The 27,725-nt window shown below is 34.3% G+C and overlaps 2 protein-coding genes across 2 annotated transcripts in view; one reads left to right on the top strand and one right to left on the bottom strand.

The window, feature by feature from the left end:
- Positions 1-1,703: 1,703 nt before the first annotated feature.
- On the top strand, positions 1,704-3,402 carry LOC106665266 (ataxin-10). The gene has a single exon (XM_014391592.2). It carries the CDS (start codon positions 2,165-2,167, stop codon positions 3,338-3,340), a length of 1,176 nt encoding a protein of 391 aa, XP_014247078.1. The 5' UTR covers positions 1,704-2,164; the 3' UTR covers positions 3,341-3,402.
- A 2,785-nt stretch (positions 3,403-6,187) lies between these two features.
- Positions 6,188-27,725, bottom strand: part of LOC106664276 (ubiquitin carboxyl-terminal hydrolase 43-like) — a 36,268-nt gene continuing 14,730 nt past the window's right edge. The window contains exons 2-13 of the mRNA XM_014389859.2: positions 12,189-12,431; positions 11,968-12,106; positions 11,752-11,896; positions 11,371-11,488; positions 11,107-11,294; positions 10,912-11,017; positions 10,516-10,679; positions 10,001-10,206; positions 9,719-9,931; positions 9,543-9,649; positions 6,923-7,026; positions 6,188-6,704 (exon numbers count right to left, since the gene is read on the bottom strand). Coding sequence (XP_014245345.1) covers positions 6,940-7,026; positions 9,543-9,649; positions 9,719-9,931; positions 10,001-10,206; positions 10,516-10,679; positions 10,912-11,017; positions 11,107-11,294; positions 11,371-11,488; positions 11,752-11,896; positions 11,968-12,106; positions 12,189-12,431 — 1,716 coding nt within the window. The 3' untranslated portion in view covers positions 6,188-6,704; positions 6,923-6,939. The remainder of the gene's footprint in view (positions 6,705-6,922; positions 7,027-9,542; positions 9,650-9,718; positions 9,932-10,000; positions 10,207-10,515; positions 10,680-10,911; positions 11,018-11,106; positions 11,295-11,370; positions 11,489-11,751; positions 11,897-11,967; positions 12,107-12,188; positions 12,432-27,725) is intronic.

Raw genomic sequence — 27,725 nt, 5'->3', positions numbered from 1 at the left:
ACTTGTTTACGACATGACAATAACATATTAATTTGGAACTAGTGAATGAAAAACCAGACAAATTTTCAAGTTTCCAAATAAGTCGGCCATGGTTGACCATCCCAAAAGCATTGGGAAAGTAACGCAGCACTAATAGAGATGTAAAAGGAAAATAAATGGAGCAAGATAAATCAGGTCATGATCGAGACTAATTTTTGGATTTCATTTTTACTGAAGTTATTTTATTTGGAGTTTCATCTTTGTTAAATTTTCGGGTATAGATTGGAAGCTTCAAGGAGCTGAAACAATTCATCCAGACACTTGGATCGATCATCAAGGTCTGTCATATTGGCTAATCCTCAACCCTATGGACCTTTAAAAATAATATAGAACGAGCTTTAAAATGAAAACTTTTTTTTTTTTAAGGGACATCCAACAGCTTGTTCATTTCAGCCCCGAGTGCATGTGAAATACAACACACATTCCATATGCACTCACACAAATAAATAAATACATTCATAGCTATATACATTGCATTCAGTCTGTTTAGTAGACATAGATAGAGTATGCAATAATCCTCCGTCCACCATCAGCCCCTGCCCATTCACTCTAATAAATACATTCGCTCATACAAAACACATATTTTGATGGCTATATACAATAAAAAAAATTCCCAATTCCCCTAAAAAGCAGAACAGGGGACCCTGAAACTTGCCTGCATGCTCTCTATATGGAGCCAAGGCATGACACAGGGGCACCTGTGCGGGCTTTGGCCCAAAAGCAGGTGCCTGTGTGTCAACTGTGTATGGCCAAACCTGAACCGGGTGAGGATGATCCCTCGTCTCCTGCTCAGGTTCTCTGAGGGCCAGTCGTGCTTTTGACTCGCAAGAGCCTCTCCAATGACCCCGCCCACTGACATTGCCATCTTTCTTTTATTGTGTTTCTCATTGTGTGCTTAGCATCAGAGGGCCTGATCGTGATGGTCTGATCTGGAGGGTGGGACATCCCGTTTGTTACCCTCCCGGCTGATGTGTCCGAGAACCTAGACAACAACCACCATTTTGCCGAGGGGTTCCAGCTCCGCATATTTCTCTAACTAGAGCACTACGAGAGGGCCCACAGCAAACCTGTCCATATCCAATTTATTACTGTTAGTTATTCATCAATTTATAATTCACTAATTTTGTAGTCCACGTGACCAATTAATATACTACAATTAATTAAGGCTTTTAGTTGAGATAAAAAAGTCAATGGCACGAACGGGATTTGAACCCGTGATCTTCGGCTAGATACGCCGCTGCTCTACCACTTCAACTACTTTCTGACTACTACTTTACTGCTCTACTACTTTCTAAAACATGACTTCGATCCACTTGGACACCAACTTCCCATCTCAACCTCACCTTTTGAGTATTCCCTCCTTTTTGCCATTTTTCAATTCGAATCCCGCTCGTGCCATTGACTTTTTTATCTCAAATAAAAACCTTAATTAATTATAATCAATTTATAATGTTGATATTTGTTAAAAGTCTTGGCCCTTCTTTATTTTTTATTTTATATTCTTTTTTTTTAGTTATATTTTAATGATTGATTTGTTGTGTTGTTTGACTGTCCTATGCTTGGGTACCTGACCTGTAAGGGGGTTTGGTCTGTAAATAAATAAAATAATCTATGTAAATCAATAAGATGCTCATAAACGAGCCAGTCAACCAGAAGTGCCTCACCGACAGCGGGTCGTCACAGCGAGCACACATTGATGGAGAGCTCTGTGCCATCATGCAAGGCATGTGTGTATGACATGTGTGCCTTATTCTGAGTCTGGTGGAAAACACGTTTCATTACCCTTTGTACTTTGTTGTCGTTGGTGTTTTACCATAAGTTTAACTGATACCAGTATCGATACTTACCAGTACGATATTGGTACACCCTACCTAGAACATTCATAATGTATCGATTCGTGAGTTTATAACACGGGAAAGGCTTCAGAAGTTAAAAATATTGTTGATTTGAGAATAAAGTTGAACCGATTTGGTTTTTCCATCCATAAATTTGTATGTTGAATCTGTTATTTATACAAGATACATCGAAGTACCGTTGCCGTCCAAAGTAGGTCAAAACAAAACTACTTTCTAAAAAAAAACGAACTTTTGTTTTAATGAACATGAAATAAATTCAGTAGTGAACGATGTTGAATAGATTTGTGGAGTTTAAACTCGGTGTAAACGATTATACAGAGCTGTTGGTCGAACTTCGCCGATTGCGGTCCGTCTGCTGTTCAAAAGAGGAACAAAGAGAGATCTGCGATTCAGGAACTGTTTCAGTTTTAATCAGAATCCTTGAGAATTTGACTGTCGGTGCGAGCTACGACGAAAACGCCCTGCTCTCGTTGAGAGTGGGTTTGCAGTGCTTGGTCAACGTTGTTGTCAACAATGCTTACACTCAGAAATTTGTATGGTCAAACCATTCTACGTCCATTAAGAAATGGTGTTGTCTAGAAGATGATAAGGCGAGGAATTTTTTGTACGCACTGTATCACAGTATATTGGTCGAGAATGTCAGACTGATCGAGGAACTGCTCGACGATCGGCAGCAGATGTTGTACGCGATCGCAAGCTCCATGAAAGGGACGGAATTCTCCCAGTTTCTGCTTGAGAGGTGCATAGAATCCGGTGGTTTTAAAATTATGTACAACTCCCTCGGTATAGGTGCTTCTGAAGAGAGGATTTATTTACTGGAACTCCTCGACTCCGTCGTCACGAAAAACTTCAAATACCTAAACGAAATAGATTTTATCAGTTTGCACTTTAAGAGAAAATCGGATGCAATTTTGAAAACAAAGCCCGAGTATGTTGAAAAAGTAGATTTGAAAGAAGTTTCCTGCCTACTCGAAGTTTTAGGGCATGCCTCGACTATTGAAAATTACAGAACGGTGCTGCAGAAAGACAAGTCCTTGGTTATTAATTGCATGTATCTTCTCATAGGAATGCACAAAGCCGTTCGGGACAGAGAAGAAATTAGTAAACAAAGTGAACTGAACGCCTTAAATGAAATGATGGCCAACATGAGCACAGACGTCAGACCCTCTCCTGAATTTAATTTTAAAGGAAATCTTATTAGATTAATCGGGAACCTGGCGTACAAAAACAAAGAGGTGCAAGATATGTGCAGGGAATTGGAAGCCCTTCATGTGATATTGGACTGCTGCACGATTGACCCTAAAAACCCGTTCATCAGGGAGTGGTCTATTTTTGCTATAAAATGCATATGCGAAGAAAATTTACATAACCAAGAGTTAATCAGCGGCATTTCTCAAATCAATGTTAAAACGCTTCCACCTGACAGAATCATTGAGTTTACATAACATTCATCTTGAGAAATATTTTATGTATTGTTCACATATAATAAATTGCTTTTATTTTTATATATATTTTTTATGCTTACCCTTAAAGCTTAACAGAAGTAATACTGAATTGATTAAAAATTTCTATTAGTTCTTCTTAAAAGTTAACAATGTAAGAGAGGTCGGTGTTAATTTGATATCAGTAAATAATATAAATATTTATCCATTTACATTTTAGTGGTCAATTGACCAAGTTACTTCTTTCAATTAATTATTCCTTTTATGTAAGGTCTTGGTTGAGATAAAAGTCAGTGTCACGAGCGGGATTCGAACCCACGAACTTCAGCTAAATACGCCGCTGCTCTACCACTTGAACTACCATGACTTCGATCCTCTCTGATACCAACTCTCCATCTCAACAACTAAATATTTATCTTAATTGATTTAATTTTTTTTAAGCAAAGTGTCATTGAGTTGAAAAATTAGTGTCATGAGCAGGACTAGTCATGATAACTCAAGTAGGTGTGCCAGGGTACTGATTCAGAAGTCTTGGGTTCGAGTCCTCATGTCACAAATTTTCAACTGACATCGTGAATAACACTGCATAAAAAATAAATTAATTAAAATAGTTACTTTGGTTAATAGGACCAAATAAACACAGGTGGAAAATAATGTAGGTTTATTGTTACAAACTAAAAACAATTTAAATTGAAAAATGGCAAAAAGGAGGGAAAACTCATAAGGTGGGGTTGAGATAGGAAGTTGATGTCCGAGTGGATCGAGGTCACGATAGCTCAAGTGGTAGAGCAGCGGCGTATTCTAGCCGAAGATCATGGGTTCGAATCCCACTCGTGCCATTAGCTTTTTTTCATCTCAACTAAAAACCTTAATTAATTGTACTAAAAACAATTTTAATAAATATTAAAAATAATTTTTTAATAATTAAAATAGCCTTCCATTCTCAATACACTTTTTCCAATGTGCTAGTGACTTGTCTATATCCTCTGAATATAATTTTGAGTGTATTATTAACAAATTCGGTAAACGTATTTTCTAACAACTTTTGATCAATAAATTTTTTGTTATAAAACGTCCAGCTTTTTTTAAAAAAAAATGGTAGTCTGGAGTGTAGGGAGGGTCAGGCAGAACTTCGTAATCAAGATCCAACAGTTTTTATGATCAGTGTTCATGTGAGATGGGGCTGAGCACTGTCGTTTAACAGAATCGGCCTTTTCTGTTAATCCAAAGACAGCTAAAATAATGCCAATTTTTGGTGCATTACTTCAATTTGAGGAGCAATACATTTAGGCAATGATTGTTTTGCTGGTGTTCAAAAAGCTGTAGCAAATCACCCCAAATTACGCTCATCAGTCACCATCACCTTTTTTTTAAGATTGGGGGCTTTGGAAAATTTGGTGCTGCTTCTCTGTTGCAGAATCCACTTTTCATCACAAATAACAATTCTATCCAGAAAATGATCTTTTCTGTTTCGGCAAATGGTGTTACCTTTTTTGGTGGTTGTTTAATGCTTGATGAACCCTACTTTCGATCTTTTTCACCTGTCCAATTGCTTTAAGGTGGTCAGCGACGGATGATTTGCTAAATGAAAGATTCTCTGCAACAGTTGTTCTGGGATTTTCTTTGACCAAAGCACTGCAGAACATTATCATCGACGAAATAAATACTGACTCGATCTTTGTCTTCAAGACTGTCTCTCTCTCTCAAAAAAAAAAAAAAAAATTTAGACCATCTCTAAACAGTACTCTCACTCACTGCCATCGTCCCAAACTTCAATAATATTTTTGGCCAATTAGGCACCGTTCCGACCAAGTTTAAAATTGTAAAGAGAAATTACGTGAAAATCACGTGTTGACATCTTAGTAAAGGTTGAATTACTCCCAAGTAACGAAATGCTACTGAGGTAAACAAACATTTTTGTTTGGAAGAGGATTAAAAAGTGTTGATATTTGTACAAAATAATTATTCATCAAACATAAACAGTTTATTACATAGAGGGGTAATTAAAAGAAAACATGAAAACCAGTTGTCTGTCAGGTTTGAGTAATGCCTTTGGTTTATAATTCAGTGTTAATGATTTATTTATATGCTAATATTATGAATATTTCTTAATGAGATTTCTTCTGATTTATAATATTAATGTCTAGTTGTACAGGCTTTGAACTCATGCACTGAAATATGGCAAAAAGAGGGAAAATTCAAAAGGTTGTAGGTTGAGATGAGTAGGTGTCCGAGTGATTCAACGCCACAATAGTTCAAGCAGTTAGAGCAGCAGCCAAAGGCCATGGGTTCAAATCCTGCTCGTGACACTAGTTTTTTTTCATCTCAACCAAGCCTTAGGTAAAAAGTATAATTAATGTAAATAATTAATACATTCACTTGTGACTTCTAAATACATTTATGGATTAAAATAATATTATGGTATCATTCAATTTGAAATTGAACAAATTTTGTTGTCAAAAAATTTATACCACAAGGAAACTCAATCATTCAATTAAATGAATTTCATTGTGGCAAATCATCAAAGGAAAACATTTTCACAAAGTCAATAAGACAAGACACGTTAAAAAATATAATGTTTATTTTCTTTTACTTATTGATTTATTACATATCATATAACTTTAATTAGACTACTTCAAATCTAATATTTAGTTATAAACACTTATATTATTATTTTTATATAAAGTATAATAAACACGTTTTTTGGAATTGGATAAACTAGAGTTGTTATGACTAGCGTGTGCAAGACAAGTGCCTTATTGTGTAAAATTAAATTTTGCATACATTCAATCTTAAAACGTCAAATTAATCTTTACAGTAAGAGAATTGTACAAGATGAAAATCTTTATGATATTTATTTCACAAATAAAAAAGTTTACGTCTTTTTTTTTTTTTTTTTAATATTTATAATTTAACAATCACAATTTTATTTGCCTTCATTAAGACAGTGAAAATATTGAATATAATGAATTATTTTATTAAACAATATAAAAATTATACTGACTATAAAAGTTTTTGTAAAAGAAATTTCAAATTTCAATGAAATATTACAGAACTGACTTAAAATAAATTACTCATACAGCAAACACTCATATGCAAAGAAAATAAATAAACTTGTCAACAGTTATTGCTAAAGTCATCTTAAAATAGATAACAGTAAGATAAAAATATAAATATACTTCTATATACATACAGAAAAAATAAAAGTTTTACCTCGCTCACAAAAATAAAAACAAAATTATAACATCAATAAATTGCGAGGTTTCAGTCCTACTCGGCCGGTAACGACCGTAAAGAGTAAAGAACCAAGACGTCTGGTGTTCATTTAGGTACTTCCATTCTGCATTTGGCAATTCATCCGTTTAGTCTAGAAATAAAAAAACATTTTGAACCCATGCCTTGGCCTAGTAATCATTTGGTCCCACATTTTTTTTAAACATTTGATAAGCAGAAAATTTGTATTTAATCTTAACAAATAATACATGTCTTAGGGAATGGAAATACGTATTTACTAGTAGTTCTAAATGCTATTTACACTATTGAAGGACATTTACAAAATAATAATTTAAAAAAATAATAATTTACATAATGTATGCTTGAGGTCAGACAATTGACTCCGTCAGTTTTATCCCTCCGCTTCCGGAAAATGTTACTCTCTCTGAATTAGTCCTTTCAGTGAGTGGTGAACTCTAAAATTTAAAAACAGATTACAAGCACATTTTAGCAGGACATTGAGCAGTACCACTTATTAATCACAAAAATATCAGTAATTTCATTAAATTTGTAAAACTAATTTTAAGTAATTAAGGTTTTTAGTTGAGATAAAAAAGTCAATGGCACGAGCGGGATTCGAACCCACGATCTTTGGCTTGATAGGCCGCTGCTCTACCACTTGAGCTATCGTGACTTCGATCTACTCGGACACCAACTTCCCATCTCAACCCCACCTTTTTGCCATTTTTCAAATGTCGTGTAATCTATTTGATTCTCAGCGGCAAATGATCCCGCTCGTGACACTGACTTTTTTATCTCAACTAAAAAACCTTAATTAATTGAAAGATATTAATTGGTCAAGCGGACCACGAAAATTAGGGAACTAATTTTAAGGTAAACCTACTCAGAATAGACAATTAATGATTAATATTGTGGGATTTATCTATGTGGTTTGCTTTATTCAATTATTTTTATTTATTTAATGCATTTTTATTTTGTAGATTTTTTATCACTAGAAAGATACATTTTTATGTATGAAAATTTAAAAATGTTTGCTATTTAAAATAAATTAAAGGCCTATTTTATGTCTTTTTTAGGGACTGGTTATACCAATATGTATAAATAAATTCTTTTAAAAAATGCATAACTAAATGTTTTTTATTTAACATTTTTTTACTTGGGTATTTTTTCAAAACGCACAAAAATATATATGCACATTTATATTTTATTTCACATAATAAGTTCCTAGTTGGGTAAGAACTTGATTTGACAAGAGCGAAAGGGCTGGGTACCTCCACGCATGTCTCTGACTGCCAGTCCCTAGTAAAATCTTAGGACTGTTTTGATGGTCCAAAACCAGTGACAAACCTGTTGGAACAACTGCCTGACTGTTTGAGTTTTTGGTTTGAGCCAGTTTGCTGATGGTTTGACAAGTCATGGAACACTCAGTTAGGGAATCGGGCAGCCATTGCAACAAACAGAATAATAGTCTACTGTCGAGGAGCATCAATTGGGGTAATTACTCTAGTAAATAAGCTCATTCCCAGTTAGAGTTGTGGCTGACTTGCCTTGTTTGACTTTTTGAATGTTTATTACAATAAAGGTGGCCATTCACGATCACTCCAAATGGAACCGCGCCAAGCCGAACAGCTCCACTCCGAGCGCCTGAAATTTGAGGGGGCATTCACGACCGCTCCACAGCCAGTCGCTCCGAACGTCAACCAGTGAATTACCTTCTCAAAATGGATGACGATCTCTTGTGCTACTCTTCTGTTTATTTACATATTAAAAGCAAAAAATCGAAGAGAAAATGGTGTAAGAAGTGGCTCCCGAACAGAAGCCGTAATACCCACATCAATTTGATGAAAGATCTTTCCCTTGAACCCGCTGATTGGAGGAACTATTTAAGGATGGATGAAATGTCTTATTTATTCATTATATTTAGTGTTCTATTGACCAAATTACTTATTTCAATTATTTAATCTTTTTTGTAAGGTTTTGGTTGAAATGAAAAAGCTGGTGCCACGAGCGGGATCTGAATCCATGGCCTTCGGCTAAATACACCGCTGCTCTACCACTTGAGCTATCGTGACTTCAATCCTCTCCAACACCAAAAAATGGCAAAAAAAGGAAAATTCGAAAGGTTGTAGGTTGAGATGGGGAGTGGTGCCCGAGTGGATCAAACTGTCCAAGTCAGGATAGCTCAAGTGGTTAGCGCAGCGGCGTATTTAGCCAAATGTCGTGGATTCGAATCCCCTCGTAACACTATTTTTTCATTTCAACCAAAACCTTACAAAAAAAAGATTAACGTCTTATTTATATTTACTCCAGCTGATCGAATTTCTTTTATTTCTATCGTGGTAATATAATCATTGTCCACCACTTTCATAAACATGGTAAACTTTCATACAATTCAATCACCTCAACAATAAAATCTCGATTGGATATCATTACCAATAAAGAATAAACGTTTTTGACTTTTTGAGAATGTACGACGGAGATGTTTGCTCAGTGATAGAAATACGGAGACTGCGCCAAAAAAAACAACAGTTTTCCCATTCACGACCAGGCCACCGCGCCAAAATCCCCACCCTCCACGCCAGGTTTTCCCATTCACAAATGTGCCATGCCGTCGTACGCCATAGATATTTGGAGTGGCGCGATGGAGTTTGGACCGGTCGAATATTCGGCACAGCCGGGCATGCCAGTTCAGTTTTGCCATTGACGTGGTTTTTGGAACGGCGTCACTCCGTTTGGACTGCTTGGAGCGATCGTGAATGGCCATCTTAAGACAGGCCAGTATAATAACAAATGTTTATACATACTATCCCTTTGGTTTATTGTATGCTATTTTTGGAGCCTTACCTTCCCCCACCCAAAAAATAGTTAAGCACATTCACTAAATTTCTCTTATCACTTAGTGACAAGCACATAAGAGTGTCAGCGCATGCTTACCACGTCTTTCGCAATTATAATTTTTTTTTAAACTTACATTGTTGACTTTTGCTGCATCGTCACTGCTGTTATTAACAATGTTAGAGCGTTTTATAGGTGCTGTAGCATATTGTCTCGAGTTCCTTGCGAATTGCTCTTTATTATCTACTCATAAAAATGGAAAATTGAGTAAGTGGAAAACATTATTACTATGATTAGGTCTATTTGATTTACCCATTTTTTGTAATGGATTGGATGGGAGTAATCTTGTCGCCCAGTGCTCGGTGGTTGAAGAGGCAGATGAGGACGAGGAAGGTGATAGAAGTCCCCTCCTTTGATAGAAAAGGATGTACGCTGAAGACGTGACAAGCTGCGATTCACTCACAGTGCTGACAGTGGTGTCATCAAAACAGTACCACTCTCCATTGTATGGATTTCTACAATAAGCTGTACACACAATGTTTTTAAAAATCAAATGTAGGATACAAAAATTTGCGAAGATTTTTATTTAGTTACCAGTGTAATGCCCTGTATGTAAATTTTGACCATGGTGATTGCAAACAGCATACAAATCATATGTATTATGCTGGGGAGGATTGTTGCTGTTGTTGTTATTGTTGTGTTTCCACCAAGGGCCACTGCTCCCACTTCCACACAGATGTGGCGTCATGTCAAATCCAACAGCCGGGAAGTCGACAAGAGTTGTAAGTTTAATTGTAGATCTGTAGTGATATAATATATATTTTATTTTCCCTCTTTTTAAGCATGTAATTCAGTTCCAATTTTTGGCCATCCTCTGTTTCATTTTTATATAAATTATTTATTTCTCTTAAAAACAATTTTGTCATAATTCAATTATTTATTATAATTCTCCAACAATTTTTTTTATATAAAAAAAATGAACAATGTTTGTACGAGTTGCCAAAATGTCACCAAAAAAAGGTACTTTCTAAAGTCCTTAAATTTAAAAACAAGCTACACTTTATTAGCAATAAAAAAATATAAAAACCGTGCTTCATTGATGGCTTTACCTATTATGATTTTTGGCAGGTGGTTGCCTGAATCTTTTCAAGTGAATGACTAAAATGTCTGGTAGTGTCCAGAGGCCGAGTTTCTTTACGACCTCTTGCTTCAAATTACAGTTGGGACAGTGCCATGCATCTTCTGCTCCCAAAACTTCTTCTTTTGTATAAAGCTAGGAGGGGGATGAAAAAAGTTTAAAATTAAATGCTTACTTTGTTTCTTTGTTATTGTTGTATTTTTCTATTTTTTATATAGATGAAATATTCTTTTTTGTAGGCCTTATAATTTGAAGGTGTTTTTAACAATAAAATTCATGATTTAACAATTTTATTTTAAAAAACACCAAATTGTACAAAAAAGAATTTTTCAAATCAATTTATATTTATTTTATGTAATTTATTTACCTCGAAACATTCTTCCAGAGTAACAGAGCCACCCAATTCTGCATTTTGCTTCAATTGTTTTACACTTGAATGCTCTTCAATATGATCTGTGTCATCAATTACCATACTGGAAAAAAAATCCATAAAAGAATGAACACTTCTTATCAAAAAACACCTTTTATAATATTACATTTGGAGGAAAATCTGTAAAATTACCTCGATTTGGCTTGGAGATCCCATTCTAACACTAACTTTAAATGAGGAGGTGCAGAGGTAGTATCACACAAGGCAATAGCATTGTCGACCGATTCATCATACAGAGGGTGCTCAAGGGTTGGATCAAGATAACTAGTAAGGCAACCTGGTGAAACTATCCTCATTCTTATTCTACCTGGCATATCCTCCTTAAAAAAACATTAAATTTAAAAATTTAAAAAATCTAACTAAATCCATTGCATAATTTAGAAATAGAGCAATTACAATATTTGACTCAAGGACGCCATCAGCTACTGACCAACACATCTCTTTAAGGATGAGTTTTTCAACATCAGCATATGAAGTTTCTCTAAAGACTTGCATTGTATATGGGCTACTGAACCTGGAAACAAAACGTATTTACAATTTTAAAAAATAATTAAGTTTAAGTGATGACTGTTTAACTCCCTCTCCCCAATATGGGACTTTTGTAACTTTACAAAATAGAAAAAAATTCCACAAAAAAAATTGTTTATCACTACAACTGATACAACTGGCTGCATTTGCCTTGGTTTAAAAAAATCAAAGCTAAACGAAATAATAAATTATTAACTATACAGGCTTTAATTTGAAATGTTACTGTGACTGTGAATTAAAAGCACTGACCTTGCACACTGATCATCGACAATTAAAGTATTGACCCATACAAGCAGTATATATTCGCCGGTATCTTGGGTTGCTTCTTTGAGCTGAGGAAGTTCTATGCAATAGATGGGATCAGTCTCTTTTATCATGCTCAGAGGTTGATTATCTAAACAAATGTTCATTACAAGTAAGAAGGGATATTTGGCAGATGTTTCACACACAAAAAATATGACTTACCTGAGAAGGTTCTTTGAAAGCCAAGATCATCAATTTCGGTAATGAGCATGTGTTGTTCACAGATACCAGTGTCAAGAGCAAGTTGCTCTTTCAGGTCTCGTATTTCTGCATGTGCAGGCAGAGATAGACCAAGTTTGACCTTGAGGAATAAAACAAGTGAAATTCCATAACTAGGTAATATTTATATATGGCCAAAGTACACGGGAGGAACCACAACTGACCTGCCTTGGTTGCTGTGAGGTGTAAAGGACGGTGACAAAAAATGGTCGGAGTTGATCCTGAGGCACTGGTACAGAGACACAGAGAAACGGGTCAAAAGTGTTGCTCTGCCTATGGCACCTTGGACATGTCAGCGAAGACCGGAACTGGGCCTGAAAAACAGCCAATACGAAGCTGTCATTCTGTCGGACATGGTTTGCCAGTGTTTCGGCTGCCACAACTTCATCTGGTCGCCCGAATGAGTTCTGAAAAAAAAATTGCAGCATAAATCGCACGAACATCAGTCAGCATGCAGTGATTACTATTAACAATGCAGCAATTTGATGATCTAATTAGCACAAGTATTAGCTTGAATTTGCCATAAATTATTGTATTTATCTGGAGAATATGTATTAGTATAATCAGACCCACATGCAAATAATTAGGCAATAATGAGAAATAGGTATATGTCCTATTTTAAACATGAGAGTTAATTTCATTAAAAACCCATAAGCAAGTCTCAAATGCACAAATACTATCAAATGGAAATTAAAGCTTTGTTTAAACATTGTTCAATAATAAAAGGAAACAATTATTTTGTGATATAATCTAATATTCAGGTGAAACCCTCTTTTTAAAACAGAATAATAAACAGTGTTTTTGTGATTACTAATACTGAAAAGTATTTTTTTTATTTCACTTTGATTTAAATGTTTTCAATGACAGTCGGCAATTTTTTAGGAGAGTAAAAAAATCATATTAATTAATTAATTAGATTACTTAATCCCTTGTTAATAATAGAGTTGATATTGGCACTTATTTGATATTGATATTTACTTTTTTAGTCCCAATGGAAGTGAAGTTCATTCACCTAAAAATTAATTTACAATTGAAATTGCCTTAACAGAGGGTGGGGTGTGCTACAGGGGATGTGCTGAGTCTGCTACTGTTTCCATTATTTATTTACAATGTTGAGTTCTTTTTTAGGGAAAGGGGAGTTAAAGGTCTCAGTTTGGACAGCTATAGTGTATATAATTGTAAATTAAATTCTTTAAAAGTTAACCCTGAAAAGTCTAAACTTTTAATATTTTGCAATGATAGCAGTAAAAAACATAAACATTTTATTTATGACAATAAAGAATTAAACAATGTAAATTTTCTTATACCTGGGGGTGCAATTTAATAGTTTCTCTTTTTTTCTAGAAACTACCCACTGCACAATTAGAAAAATTAATCTAGCTATCAGAACAGTTTTAAATATTCTTAAATCAACAAAGTGAGAAACTTGGAAATCTCGAGTAACACTATTTAATAGTATCGTTAGAAGTACCCTGCTATATAGATCACCTGGTTGGTCTTTGAGGTATGTAGCTTTATTAGAGAAGGCCTAAAGTAGTTTCTTCAAAAGACTACAGTCTTATTATTTATTTATAGATTGTATAGTTAGACAGGAAAGTGGTATCCCTCATATGACGTTCAAATATTAATGTTGATAATTGGGTGGCTATGTAAAGTGCTAAGAATGCAAGCAACCAGTATTTGCTACAATAGGTATTTTCTCTATACAATTATATCAAGTAATATAACAAAACTTAACTGGGTGTTGCAAAAAAAAAAATTATTTATAGTTAGTTTTTTCTATACCGACATCCTTCCCCACCCCTTCAAAATCCAATGTATATAAACACAAAATAGCAAAATCTCATTAGCACTCTCGACACGACACAAGAATGGCACAATTACACAGAAGACAAACACTTTGAGTGAGTAGAAATACTTTGATTGAATATATAAAAAATATATTTTGCATTGTATAAATTCACTTTTCCACATCCAAAATGTAATTGTTATATGTAAACAATGTTTGTAAATCCCAGGCCCTGAAGATGATCTCAATAAAGATCGAAACGTTGGCACGACAAAGAAAATGTTTTTCTGAAACCTACATCACACCAGACCGCATCTCACGATTTCTAAATAAATATCGATTAATGGTCACTAATCACCATACATTTATAGTTAGTATTTAACTTTTTTATCACAACTAAAAACCTTAATTAATTGAAAGATATTAATTGGTCAAGCGGTCCACGAAAACTAGTGAATTATTTATAGAGTTAAAAATTATGGTTACAGCAAAGCCCATCATAGTTTAGTCTAAAAATAATTAATGTCATTCAAGCAGCACCTAATCAATAAGGATCTACACTCAGTATCAATCATGCTACAATCCAATTTATATTTTGCCATTGAGAGGTAAAATTCCCCAAGATTACTTGTTGACAAAAATGCCATTTGCAATTACTAAACAGCACAAATTATAGCCTACACACCATTATGTAAATATTATTTTGAACAACTTAATGTTACTAACAACTACGTAATTAATACATTAAATATATTGTCCACAGGGTAACCATTTTCTATCAATACACGAAAAGCATTATAAGCGGAAATTTTTTATTGATGTATGAACATATGAATGTAATTCCATTTATATTTTCTATTGTATTCTGTTTGACTTATTTTTAATTAAAATATATCTATATCTCTTTGTATGACCTATGCTCTTTCACAAATAAACATTTTATTCTATTCTTTGTTTTATTCAATTACAATTTCACTTTGTATTAATAATAATTAAATTGGAATAAAGTGTGACTACAATTGTCAAAAACTTAATACCAACAATTGCATTTACAGGTAATTAACATAATTCTCCTCTCTGGTGAATTTTAAAATTAAAATAGGACAATTTCATTATTTTATACTACAGTTTGTGAATAGAGATATCCTTTTTCAACTATTAAAAATCTGTTTCTCTGAGCCAATTGTCACAGATTAAAAAATATAATTCAATAAAGTTGAATATTTATTTATTATCTTATTATTCACTCTATTCCACAGACAGAGACCAAAAACTTTTTGTTAAGCAGTTTTTACTCTTTTTGTACCCCTTTTCAGCTGTTTTGACTCTAAAATGGGCAGTTTATGGAACGCTGTATTAAGTATGGTTTTGGTTGCCTCTATCATTAGAATTGAGTGAGTAATAAGATAAAAAATTATTTTTTTAATACAACCTATTGTAGAAAAATAAGAATAACAGTATTATCAAGTATGATAATACAGTTGTTTATGTGTTGAATATGATGTATTAACTGGTAATCCATATTATGGTATGCAACAAAAAACGTATATTATACTAATGTTAAGTTGTAAGGAAAAACTGACTACCTCTATCCAACGTATTACTCTTTGCTGTTTTTAGGCAAACAATTAACATAAATCGATTTGAACAGGACGGGCGCTTATATTTTACAACCGGTACGTTTACTGGGCAAGAATGAAAATGAAAATAAGTGTAATTGTTTTCAGAAACAATAACATTGTTGTTTCTATTAGTCAGTCAACGTGACACAATATCTTTTCGACCGGTTAACTTATTATATTATTATATAAGCTAAGTTACTTTTTTCAGTTCACACGAATTAATAATGCGGATAAATGATTAATGCTAATAGGAAGCAAAAGAAAAAGTTAACTTGTAGTTTGTATAAAAGTCGTAAATATTTTCTATTTCTAGGCAGATGGTCCTTTCCAGGAAAATTGTTTCTGAGGGGTGGGAAATGCGTCTGCCTTGAATTCCTGTGTTCGATCTTCATGCAAATCGTCAATGTTTCCTTTATTCTTTATTATTAATATTAAGTACAACATGGGATAATTCCCAAGTAGTACATTCTTACATAACATTTGTTTATGAGTAGTAAGAAATATGTATAAAATTTATAAGCAGCATAAAATATGCCCAGTGCAAAGTTAAAAGTGTAAATACGGTACGTAACACAATGCAATACAAAATATAAACAGGTTAAATTATTGCCACAAATGACTTTTTGCAAATTTTCTTAAAGGTATCAAATTAACAGGCCAGAAACTTTATACTGACAAAATTGTCTTCAAAAGCCCACTAATAGAAAGAAATCAACCCTCACTGTTCGTAAGGAGCTCGATGAAATACAGGATAAAATAACATCTCTATTCATTCTACTGGGAACTAGGAAATTTATTTTACTTAATCGCTCTGGACAATAATAGACCCCATTCACCGACTTCCATAAAAAACATATGCCAAGGACCAAATTACGATTCTCAAGGGCCATGAGCCAGCACTCCTGAGCCGAAGAACCATATTTTCCCCCCCATGAGTCCCATTTTAAAAGCCACGCATTTCACGAACCTTTTTTGTACCTATTCCATTTTGATTGAATAAACAAATTCTGAGGAAACCAAACAGAGAAGCATTAGTCAAAAATACTCCTAACAATACAACAAATAAATAAATAATAATAATTTTAATGGTTTTTCAAATTTGTAAAGTCTGAGGTGTTCCTTTTAATAAAGCCCAGATTGTGGTATCCTTTAGAAACTACTTGCTCAATATGCTTCTTAAATGTTAGTTCACAGTCAAATACCATGCCAAGATCGTTAATTTCAGAACAGTTGTCAAAAGCAGGGCCACCCAAAAAATAGGTGAAGGAAACCCCTTTTTACCATTATAAAAATAAATAGAAAAAATTAAGATTAAAATTATTAAGATTAATTCGAGAACCAATCTAAATCCTTTTGTAACAATTTAATAGTCATCAATGCAGTTCATCGTTCTGAAAATTTTAATATCATGGGCAAGTAATAAAAACTTAAGAGGATTGAATAACTGTCTTAACAAAGTGAATGAAAAAAAATGGTTATGAAAAGAGACTTTCTCTTAAAGAGACCTCAGTTTTTTATTTCCCGCCCTAGCTCCTTAGATGTGCCGATTCTTTGGCTGTTATGTTGACCACATTGTTTTACAAATCGTTGGATTCCGGTAAATTCCAGTTCGGAAGGATTCTTATGTAGTTCCAGTTTTTAAAAAGGGCAACATAGTCGATGTTTCAAACTATCGTCCCGTCTATAATCTTAATGTTATTTCAAAAATTCTGGAGTCGATTGTGGCTGATGTTTTGCGTCATTTTGCTAAGGCATTTCTTATTGATGTACCAAATGGATCAAGGGTCGGTTCCACATCTACAAACTTAATGGCTTGCAAGAAGTGTCTGTTAGCATCTGTTAAAAATGGTAAGCAGGTTGATTCAATTTACGCTGATATTTCCAAAGCTTTTGAATGTGAATTTTTACACTGGATCCAGTCTTGTGTATTGAGAATAAACAGAATAGCCAAAAAGAAGGCTATTTGCTAAATTTCTTAGTAAAATGTCAAGTGAGATTTTTAGTACTTCGGGGATGTCACAAGGATCCCATTTGGGATCTCTTCTTTTCTTGTTTTATATTAATGATGTTCAAACAGTTATTTCATATTATATTCTTTGTTTTCTTCTTAAGTACCAGTACGCGAGTTAAGAATAACTTAAAACGGATTGGTAATGAAGTCGAGCTGTAGCTAAAAATAGAAACTGGGCCGAATTGCCAAATTCATCATATAGTATTTATTAGGTTATTTGGTAAGAAAACCATATGGAAAAATATAGTAATGAAAGATTTAGGTAAAAATGCCAGGACAATTAATTGACTACAGAAAGAGAAAGCATTATAAACAGTTTTGTTGTAGAGAATGCAAGAATACTTATTGTTACTGAATTATTCAACGGATGTTAATTCTTGAAGGATTGGATGCGATTGTAAATCGTATTCTCGTAATCGTAATCTCGACAGTCAAGGGAAAATATTTAATTTCTTGTTATTAATTTCTTCACGTGTTCTACACTTTTTTTAAAATTTAATGGCCGTTTAAATTTTTAATATTCCCCACAAAAGTTTCGCACTGGCTTGACTTTCTTACAACCGTTGTGTAACAATTTCACGGAACGTTGATGCCGACTCTAGTGAAAGCTCCTCACAGCCTCGTTCCGTGGGGGCTGACCAGCCGAAAGAGAAACAACAAGATAAATAAAATAATAACAAGTTCAACAAGAGTAGGAAGACAGTGGTCGGTTTTGCGTTTGCTATCATTTCATATTATTACCTGATTTGTACTACATTGCTCATTTCTTATTTATTTATTGACGGGCCAAATCCCATATTTTGAACAGTTTACAAAAGAAACAAATATACAAACATTTAAAGGTTCACAATGCCAAAAACAATTATTAACTACTCCTTCTTGAACTGCATTTGATTTAATACGGATTACATTTTTTTACAGAAAACATCTATTTCTAAACTGTTTTATTGCTACAGGCACGGTTTATACAAATTGTGGCACACGTATGAATTTAAAATGTATCACGGCTGCGATTTGTTCTGGAAGGAACTTTACAATGTATTCTTTCTAGTAACTTAGTACAATTGATTCCATTGTTGAACAATTTATATAAAAATATCAGTAATGAGCCTTCTGTGTAAAATGTTATCTAGTGGTTGATGAATTTTGAACACCAAATATTATCGGTTTTGATTTGCACATTTTCAATTTTATTGGTATACAGCACATAAAATGTTGACCACACTGTGGAATTGTATTCCAACACGAAACTGATTAGAGAAATATTAACAGTTTTATACAATTAACATTTTTTAAATAGATTGTGTTTCTTTTTATGAATTCTCTGGTAGTTTTATATCTGTATTTACGATGACTCGAATAAGCCCATTAAAAGATAGGGGAGTCAATTATGACACTGAAATCTTAAGTCTGGGCATTTAACAATATAATATACATTTTGTTAAGATCACGCCATTTGACTTAATTATTAAAGTCACTTTAGATGATACAGTCGATAGTGTTTCCACAGCCTTGAGATCATTGGCAAACAATTTGCATTTAATTAATAAAACAATCAAGAACATGGTTAATAAATAATTAACCGCGATAAATGTCCACCTTGTGAAACACAAGATGTTATATTTATGGGCTTTGAGTATGCATTGTTAACAGATACAATCGGGGTTTTTGAAGCTAAGTAGTCAAATACCCCGTTAAGAAGATTACAAAAAAAACCCAAGTCTAAATAATTTACAACAAATTATAAATACATTTTATTCTGCTTTGGGCCCCCTCGAATAACAAAACAGTACAAAATTTGGCACAATTCGTGACTAAATGAGTATATAAATATCTAAATGCAATAGCATCAAAAAATGACACGTACAAAATTAAATAAAAAGGGGGAAAATTAACCATCCTCTAGTCGAGACTTAAAAATGGAAAGGGTTGAGGCACAACGAATGGAGTTAGGTAGGGAATTCCAGAGGTTGTAGGAACGGATAGGAAGAAAGGACTAAAAGAAGTTTATTTGTATGCGGGAGAAGCGGTCAGAAGGGCGAGTACGTTGGTTAGGCCTCATATCTGTTTTTAATTGTAAATAGTCCTGGTATGCAAGTGTTGTACAGTATGTTTCTGAAAGGTAAAGATGAAGGAAAGCTGTTGACAGAAATTATAAATGTAATGCCTCGGCGATTTGCCAAAAAATACGTGTACATGTTATGTATTTGTAGATATTAATATGCGAAGGGGGGGTCAGGTGGAGTACAGCTGATAAAAATTAAGTAAGTACAAAGAAAGTAAAATTTAAACAAACAGAAAATACTTCTACTAAGAGTAAAGCGGAAAAAGAAACAACCTAGAACCGGCAATTCACCAGTTAAAAATACATAAATTAATTATTAAATTAAAAATTTATATTTATATTATTTTATGTTTACTTATATACATGCAACAGTTAAGCAAGAGAGAGTAAAAATGGAAAAAGGGACCTAAGTGACAGTGATTAACGCTAATATACAGAAGTGACTACTAATGAGGAGTTCCTCTTTTTTTCTGTTTTTTTCCTATTTATTTTGTTTGACCCTTTAGGGTGTTATTAAATTTACTTAAGCGCAACAATTGGCGCCGGTGTAAATAAATAAATGGAAAACAATTTTGATTGACTATATCACAAGTGACAGCGAACACTGTCGTCCTACTAAAAGCAACGAGCGAGTCATATTAAGAAAATCGTTCGAATTAATATTACATACCTTAAAATTGTTACTAAAGGCTCTATCATTTCTACTGAGTATCACTTCAGAACTAACATTACATCACTTTGTTTAAAGGAAATTTTTAGATAGAATACGACGCGACAAATATTTGATAAAGATTACTCAACCAAAATGAGTAATTTGTCTGGTATTTTACCAGCTATAGTTTAAATTAATCGGCTTTCACTTTATAAGAAATAAACGATAAAAGTTCAAAATACATTTTATCTCGAGAAAAGGTGAAACGCAGCTGCAATAGTATATTAAACTTTAAAAATATTATATGAGTTTATCGATTTATCTAAGCTATCTCTTTCTTATAATATCCACAATCGGATTAATATTTGTTTTATAGTCTTAAGCGGTGATAAACAGAGGGGAGAATAAAATATAACGAGAAATAACTGAGTTCTCTTCTTCCTTTTCATAAACGAAAAATTTAGTTCTTCTCAAATTGGAAATATACTCTGCGGAAGAATAAACCAATCAATTATTATACAATAATAGTACAACATCGATAAAGGTATTTGGTAGTATGAACCATTTCCGTTGACGTCCATTTAGTAAAGAAAGGGTGAATTTTAGCCTGTATAGTTAATCCATTTCAGTGTGAGAATAACTTCAGGCCTAATCCCTCCCAGACGTTCTACCCTCAAAGTCATCCAGCTTTTTTGCGCAAACGTTCGGTAATGTTTTAAATTTTAGTTAATTATGTTAATACACTTTATGTAAAGTTGGTTCGAAGATTTTAAAGTTGTACACTATACATCATATTAGGAAATCAAATATACGTTTTAGCAAATGCCCTAGGAAAGCAAATCTATTAAAGTCGCCTGCTTCGTAAGGACGATAATTTAACAGTTCGATTGTAAGATGAATGACTCAACCACTGGAATAACTCAATAATGCGAGTGTTTATCCGTGTGCCGCCGTCTAAACAAATTGAAAATACGTGGCCCTCGACTTGGAAACGCATGTTTACAAGAACTCTGAAAACAAACGGGCTTAGGTTAATAGTACCTCCCATACACTATTTGTGCTGAGGAAGTAAAGAAAAAGAAAGAGTATGGGGATGGAAACCCCATGCCGAGGGCATAACGTAGGGCGGTTAAAGGTCAAAACGTGCCCTATCATATCCGGTTACCCTGGGCTCGAGCTACCGCCTCCATTGGTGTTCGTTCTGCCAACATACGCCTCACATTCACCTCCCTCGATTTAATTTCCATAAGTCAAAATTTCCAATCAAAAAATTTAAAAGGGGGACAACCAGCTCTGAGGAAATTAACCAGTCCTCGACTAATCCTGGTACTAACTGGGACATAATTAATATTTCACTTAAAGGACGAAAAGTAAAACAATTTTATTATATGAAAAAGTTCCTAAAAATAATACTTGTAATTGCTGATATTCAAAGGGACTATAAGTTGCAATTGTTTTTTTTATATATCAAAAACAAAATTGCAACACTGATACATAAAATGAACTAAGCACTAAATTGACTTAATACTATCACTGTACTATAACTTAGGGGTTTTACGGCAATACTCAGTGTCTCCATCTTTGATCTTCCTTGCTGTTGCAATTAATTTTTTTATCCCTATTTTTACCAATTATAAAACTGTTATTAAATATTCAACCATAGTGGTGATAAATCGAGAAAATCCTTTGAATATGCTGACGAGCGCATTCGTGCTCAAAATATTTCTATTTTCCAACTGCATTCCATTTGTTTTGCAATTAGTTTTATACCATGGACGTTATAAACGGGGTCCTCCGCCTGCCTTAAAATGGTAAGAGACCTTCGCACTAGACTGGCGACGGCGGGTCCTATAAAGTTTATCAAATGTATTTTCCGCGTTCAGTGTTCTTGTCGAGCATGACCCAGTTCTTTAATAGGATAATAGGAAGTGATCTTCGGGGCCAAGGCTACAATTCATAGCGATCACAGAAGAAGTGCGTACAGCCAAAAGATATCAATCGTTGTTTTTGAGGTAAAACTGAATAAACAAGTAGAGGATAATTAGTTATGTAAACCACATATTTACGTATTTTACCTAATCTAAGTATTGTACCTTTAAGACAACACTTGCGTATGAGGAAGAAAAGATACATGGTTAATCCTCCAAGGTTGACAAAACACACTATCAAAATACCACGGCCTCCAATTCCAATCGCACGAAAACAATATAAATAATTCGATATGTGAACACATCTTCTTTTGGCCGTAAATTACGTTTATTATCATTAAACATCATAATTTTTGGCTATTTTTCCAGTAATCACAATACATTTCTAAATGTTGTATCTTTTTTCGAAACGCCAAAGCCAGCAATACGACATCAACAGCATTAACAGTTTGATTTTTCTATTTCCGATTCTAACTCCATCTCCTAAACACTCCGATAGATGATCCAGATAATAAAGCAAACAGCGAGGGGCTTAGGTTGCAACCTTGTTTATCCCCAGACTATGTTGAAAACCATTCCGAATGGCTTTTACCATCCCAAATTGCAGAATCTGTGCCGTCGTAAAGTCCTTGCAACGCTCTAATGAATTTATAGGATACGCCTAGATTAGTCAGTTTGAAAAATAGAGCATTCCGAACTACTGAGTCAAAGGCGGCGATAAAAACATCCAAAAAATGCTTACACGCTTTGTTTATTGACATTATATTTCATGTTTATTATTCTAGTTAGAACGTAAAGTTATCTGCGGTTGAGAAACCCTTTCTACAACCGCCTTGAAAATCACTCGTAATATTTCTTTATTATATTCTATCTAAGAAATTAATGTTAAAAAAAGGGCCCTACAAGTAATTTCGGCAACACCGTATTAAAACTGATGACAAACTTATGATTCTTCCTTCTTGAAGAAGGTGGTTCCGAATGAAAATGACTGATCACAGTTAAATTTCACCATACTTTTGTTAGAAAAAATAACTCTAGTCAGGTATAAAATAATGAAAAACACCTATTAAACCAAATAACGGAATTATTGTACAATAGTCGTAAGGTCATTGATTGTTTGTGTGTATTAGGAATCACGTTGGAGCAAATAAATTTTGAATAATGCCCATAAAGGCGCACTATCACTTGAACTTTTTATTTCATTTAACCAAAATGAAGTCCGTTTTACACAAACGTTAAAATGCCAAAAGCTTTTGCTGTGTGTTTTGAGGGTTCAGATATAAAAAAATGTTGACCATTCCTGTTGTATTCTTTTTAACAAAAATTTTAAATTGTTTACACCAAGATCCTCATTTTGAAAATATACGCTGGTGGTATACTTTGTCGGCGGAGTCGTTTTTGATTTATTTTAACTGAAAAATTCTGGCTAATGTAAAAAAGTTCTTCTGGCTATCATTTCAAATTTGGCCTTGGTGAAAATAATTTTGTAAAATCGTGACATATTTAGGCAGAAGGTAAATGGCGTGAGCGGTGGGACTCGATTTAGGGACCCGGCTGTCCCTTTTCGTGGAATAAATTCTAAAGTCGAAGGTCCTTTTGCTGCAAGGTCGCAACCACGTCGTTGTCACGCAATGTTTCAATTCGCCAGGAGTTGAGAAACCGGGAGTGTTCACATTTGGCAGCACTTCGAAAACGGAGAAAGTCTATTGTCGATTTCTAAACAATGACCACTGATCCGTTTTGGACGGCACAAACAACGGTTTTGTTATCAGGGTCATTTTGGAGGATGGCGTGCCGTCGTCCTCATTGGGTGAAGGACTCAGCCGGCAAATAACCTCGTCCAACGTTAGATAACCATCGCTCCCAAAAAAATTGGACTTTTGTCTTCTGAACATGTAGATACGGTTTCAGTTAAGTTCGCTAAGGAAGAACAAGAAGCCTTGCTATGTCGTGTTTATGTGTTTCATTTTGTTGCCTAATCTACTGGTTGACAACATTCGAGAAAATTAATAATGCTCACTATGGTAGGTCAGCTTTGTATATAATATCGCAACTTGTGTTTTTATCCGCAGTTCGGCCTTTGAAATTACTTAAAGGTGAGAGATTGGATGCGGTTTTCCCCAAACCTGCCGTCGCAAGTATAAAAGCAGTTGAGTAAGTAAAAGGTAAGGTCCGTTTCACTACGTTCAAGTCTGACATATCCATCCATCCTTCGGAGAGGTAAAACTACGATGATTAAAAAGAAATGAACCTTCAATGTAAGACAGTGTCTGCCAATCCCGAACAATTTCTATCAAACTCCCGCAACCTCCCCTGCATAGTTCAAAAAGGGGTCAGCAATGTCAATTAGAGAGAGAGAGAGAGAGTGNACACACAGACAAGAATTAAACCAATAAGTAGGAAGCTCGGGGAAAGCAATTTACCATGCGTTGGTACAAAGAATTGAGGGAGTGAGTGGGAGAGGGGGAGAGAGAGAGAGAGAGAGAGAGAGAGAGAGAGAGAGAGAGAGAGAGAGAATGTGAGCGGTGGAGGAGAGAAAAGTGTGTATGTGCGTTTTTATGTTTGTTTAATCGTTTGGAGAGAGCAAGTGAGTGATTGAGAGATATAGATAGATAGAGAGATGGAGGAGAGAGATTGAAAGAGAGAGGGAGGAAGGCGGACGGAGGGGAGGGGAGGTAGAGAGTGATAATGTGAGCGATGGAGGAGAGAAAAATTGTGTATGTATGTTTTTATGTTTGTCCAGATGTTTAGAGAGAGTGAGTGAGTGAGATCTAAAGCTAAATCGAAACATGTCGAAATAACAGCATAAACAAGATGTTTATATCGAAAACTATTATAAATATAAACAAAAACATTTTGCATGTTTAAAGTGGGAAGGAGGTAAATTGGGTGTTTTTGATATCTGACAACGGTTTGCAATTATGTTACGAAAGATACAGTTACGATGTCATTAGAGTCTTATGCTTTTCTGGAAACAATACTTTGAAGATACTAAAACGGCTATTGTGAACGCACTGCATTTTTTTAAGTTATGAAAAGAATCCGCTGACTTTGGTGACACTAGACAAACTAGCGGAGGCTGTTTTTGCGAGTTGTAACACATTCGAAATCTAACAACTGGAATAGTTATTTAGTTTTGGACAGAAAATCCACCCTGGAAGGTATGTCGCTCTAGGATTCTAAGTGGTCCTGACTTTCACCGAGCAGACGTATTCATAAAGTAACGATAAATAGACTGCCTGAAACAAGACATGAACCGCCGTACTCTTACTACTCAACCAACGACTTGGTTACACCTTAACACCAAACTTACCATTTACAAAACTCGCATTCGTCCGATAATAGGCGATAATAGGAGTAGAGGTTTTGGGCTCAACCAAACATTTCCAATTCATCCCCTATCTTGTCTCTCCAAGCCAAAATCTTAAGAAAAATCCTTAATTTACCTTGTAAGAGTACGTTGTCAGTTATTACACAGTATTCTTTCTGTACACCCAAACCCCTCGTCCAATAAATTTATTCAAGGAATCCACTTGGAAATCCTCCAGATCGGCTAAAGAGGCAATGGCCTGGTTGCTCCAGTGATGTGTGTATGCACAGTGTCACCAGTGGGTGGCTTCTCCCATCACGTTTAATTTTATCATATTATACTATGTATTACCAAATTTACTTGCTGTAACTGAAGTTGCAAGTGTAAATAATAATAAATATAAAAAAATTATTATACCTATCGTAGTTACTTCACATTAGCAAATTTATTCGAAAAAATTGAACAGTGGTCTACTACGGATCTTCTTTTGAGTGATTATCATTTCAGAAAACTGATTAAACTTTTAGGACCTAGTACATATAATAAAAAAATAGCTCGAACAATCGGTCAAAACCGGTAGTTTTAGCACTATTGTCAAAAATGTTAAAAGATACAGTCTTTGACGTATTTAATACAAACTTAATAAATTGCTTATATCATTCAAGGTTATTTCACTCAAGTTCCGATAGTTCACATTTATGTGTTTATAAGTGATTTTGTAAATTACACGGCCTCTAAACGTATACGTAAACATGTTTTGTTTTATCCAATTAACGTTTATTCGAGGCGACGACGAAAGGAAAAATTTCGACACGTGTCCATTAGCTTCCGGGCAGAATTACTAAGAATTTTATGGGGAAGGGAAATGCATACTAAAAAAAGAAGCATTCCAGCTCGGCCCATGTGTTTATTTGATTGGAAGCCACATGCCTCAAAGCCACAAATAGAATAAGGGTAACCTTTTTCCTCAATGGAATGTGAAACTCGGATTAAGATGTCAATTGGATTTAGAGTATACTTACGAAAACAAATGTCCCCTTTCTACTATGTACAATACTTTTGCCTTTGATGGTATTCGGGGGCAACGAAGACAAATTCCAATATCGATGAAATTTGTTTATACATATACATTTAGATACAGTTCTTTGAGCATTATGTTGTAGGATGTGGATCTGGTATATGGTCAGGATTAAAAAAAAATTAAGATACTGCAACCACCTGCCAAGTTTACTGCCTCTTTAAATGGCAGTACTGCAGCTTAGAAGTTAGTTAAGTTGACTTGGTATGATTGTCAGCAGGTTTTCGGAATTTAAAACTGTTCCAACACATGGATTTTGCGTAAAAAGTCGTTCTAAAACTTGGATAAAAATATTAAAAATAATATAAATACTACGTGTCTTTTCGGTAGGGCCAGTTTACAGTAGAGATGCATCTTCTATTTGTCTCTCTTGATCTCTTCCGGCAACTAGTATTTATTGTATTAAGCTGATGGGTAGGAAATAAACTACCTTTTACACAATAGGAGTTTATTTCGTCGGACACGTTTCGGTCTAATATAGACCATCTTCAGTGTCTTTTTTAAAAATAAAGTAGTTTGATGGTTTGTTACAAGTGTTATAAGTTCAGAAGTGAATATCTGGACGACTATGGACATGGCGAGTAGTCTGTCAAGAATGTGTAACTGTCAAATGGAGGTATATGGATTCCACAAAATTAGGATGGACACTATCAAAAAATGTATTATATTGTTTTTCATATTTTTATCCAAGATTTAGAAGCAGTACCTTTAACGCAAAATCCATGCGTTGGAACAGTTTTCAATTCCGAAAACCTGCTGACAACCACACTAAGTCAAGTAATGTAAGTAACTTCTAAGATGCATTACCGATCTGAGGATTACATAATAAAGGCTTGGCAAAGAGATTGCAGTCTCTTCTTTTTTAATCCTGCCCATACACCAGAACCACATGTTACATTATGTACCACTGGTCGATAATCCACATCATCATCATATTTGGGTATTATGGCTTACATTTAAAAACTATTAGTGATGGTGAACTCATTTCCAGAAACTTTTTATTACCTCCAGCCAGCGTACTTATTACAATAGCAACTACCCCGACAATAAACAGGAAAATTATATACGATAACCCCAACTGTTCGATCAAACTTCAACAACCATGTACAAATTATTTCCTTGTGGGAAAAGTTTGTAAAAAATAAACGTTAATTGTTGCTTTAAAGACGTTAAAACGTGACCGAAATGGTGAGATTAGTTTATCTTTTTATTATTTTATCTGACAACAATGAAAGTACTCTGGGGT

Source organism: Cimex lectularius, unplaced genomic scaffold, assembly GCF_000648675.2.
Source record: "Cimex lectularius strain Harlan isolate CLEC.00 unplaced genomic scaffold, Clec_2.1 scaffold332, whole genome shotgun sequence".
In the NCBI taxonomy this organism is placed as follows: domain Eukaryota; kingdom Metazoa; phylum Arthropoda; class Insecta; order Hemiptera; family Cimicidae; genus Cimex; species Cimex lectularius.
Note: the sequence above shows the minus strand (reverse complement) of the source record. Positions and strands in the feature narration are given on the sequence as shown.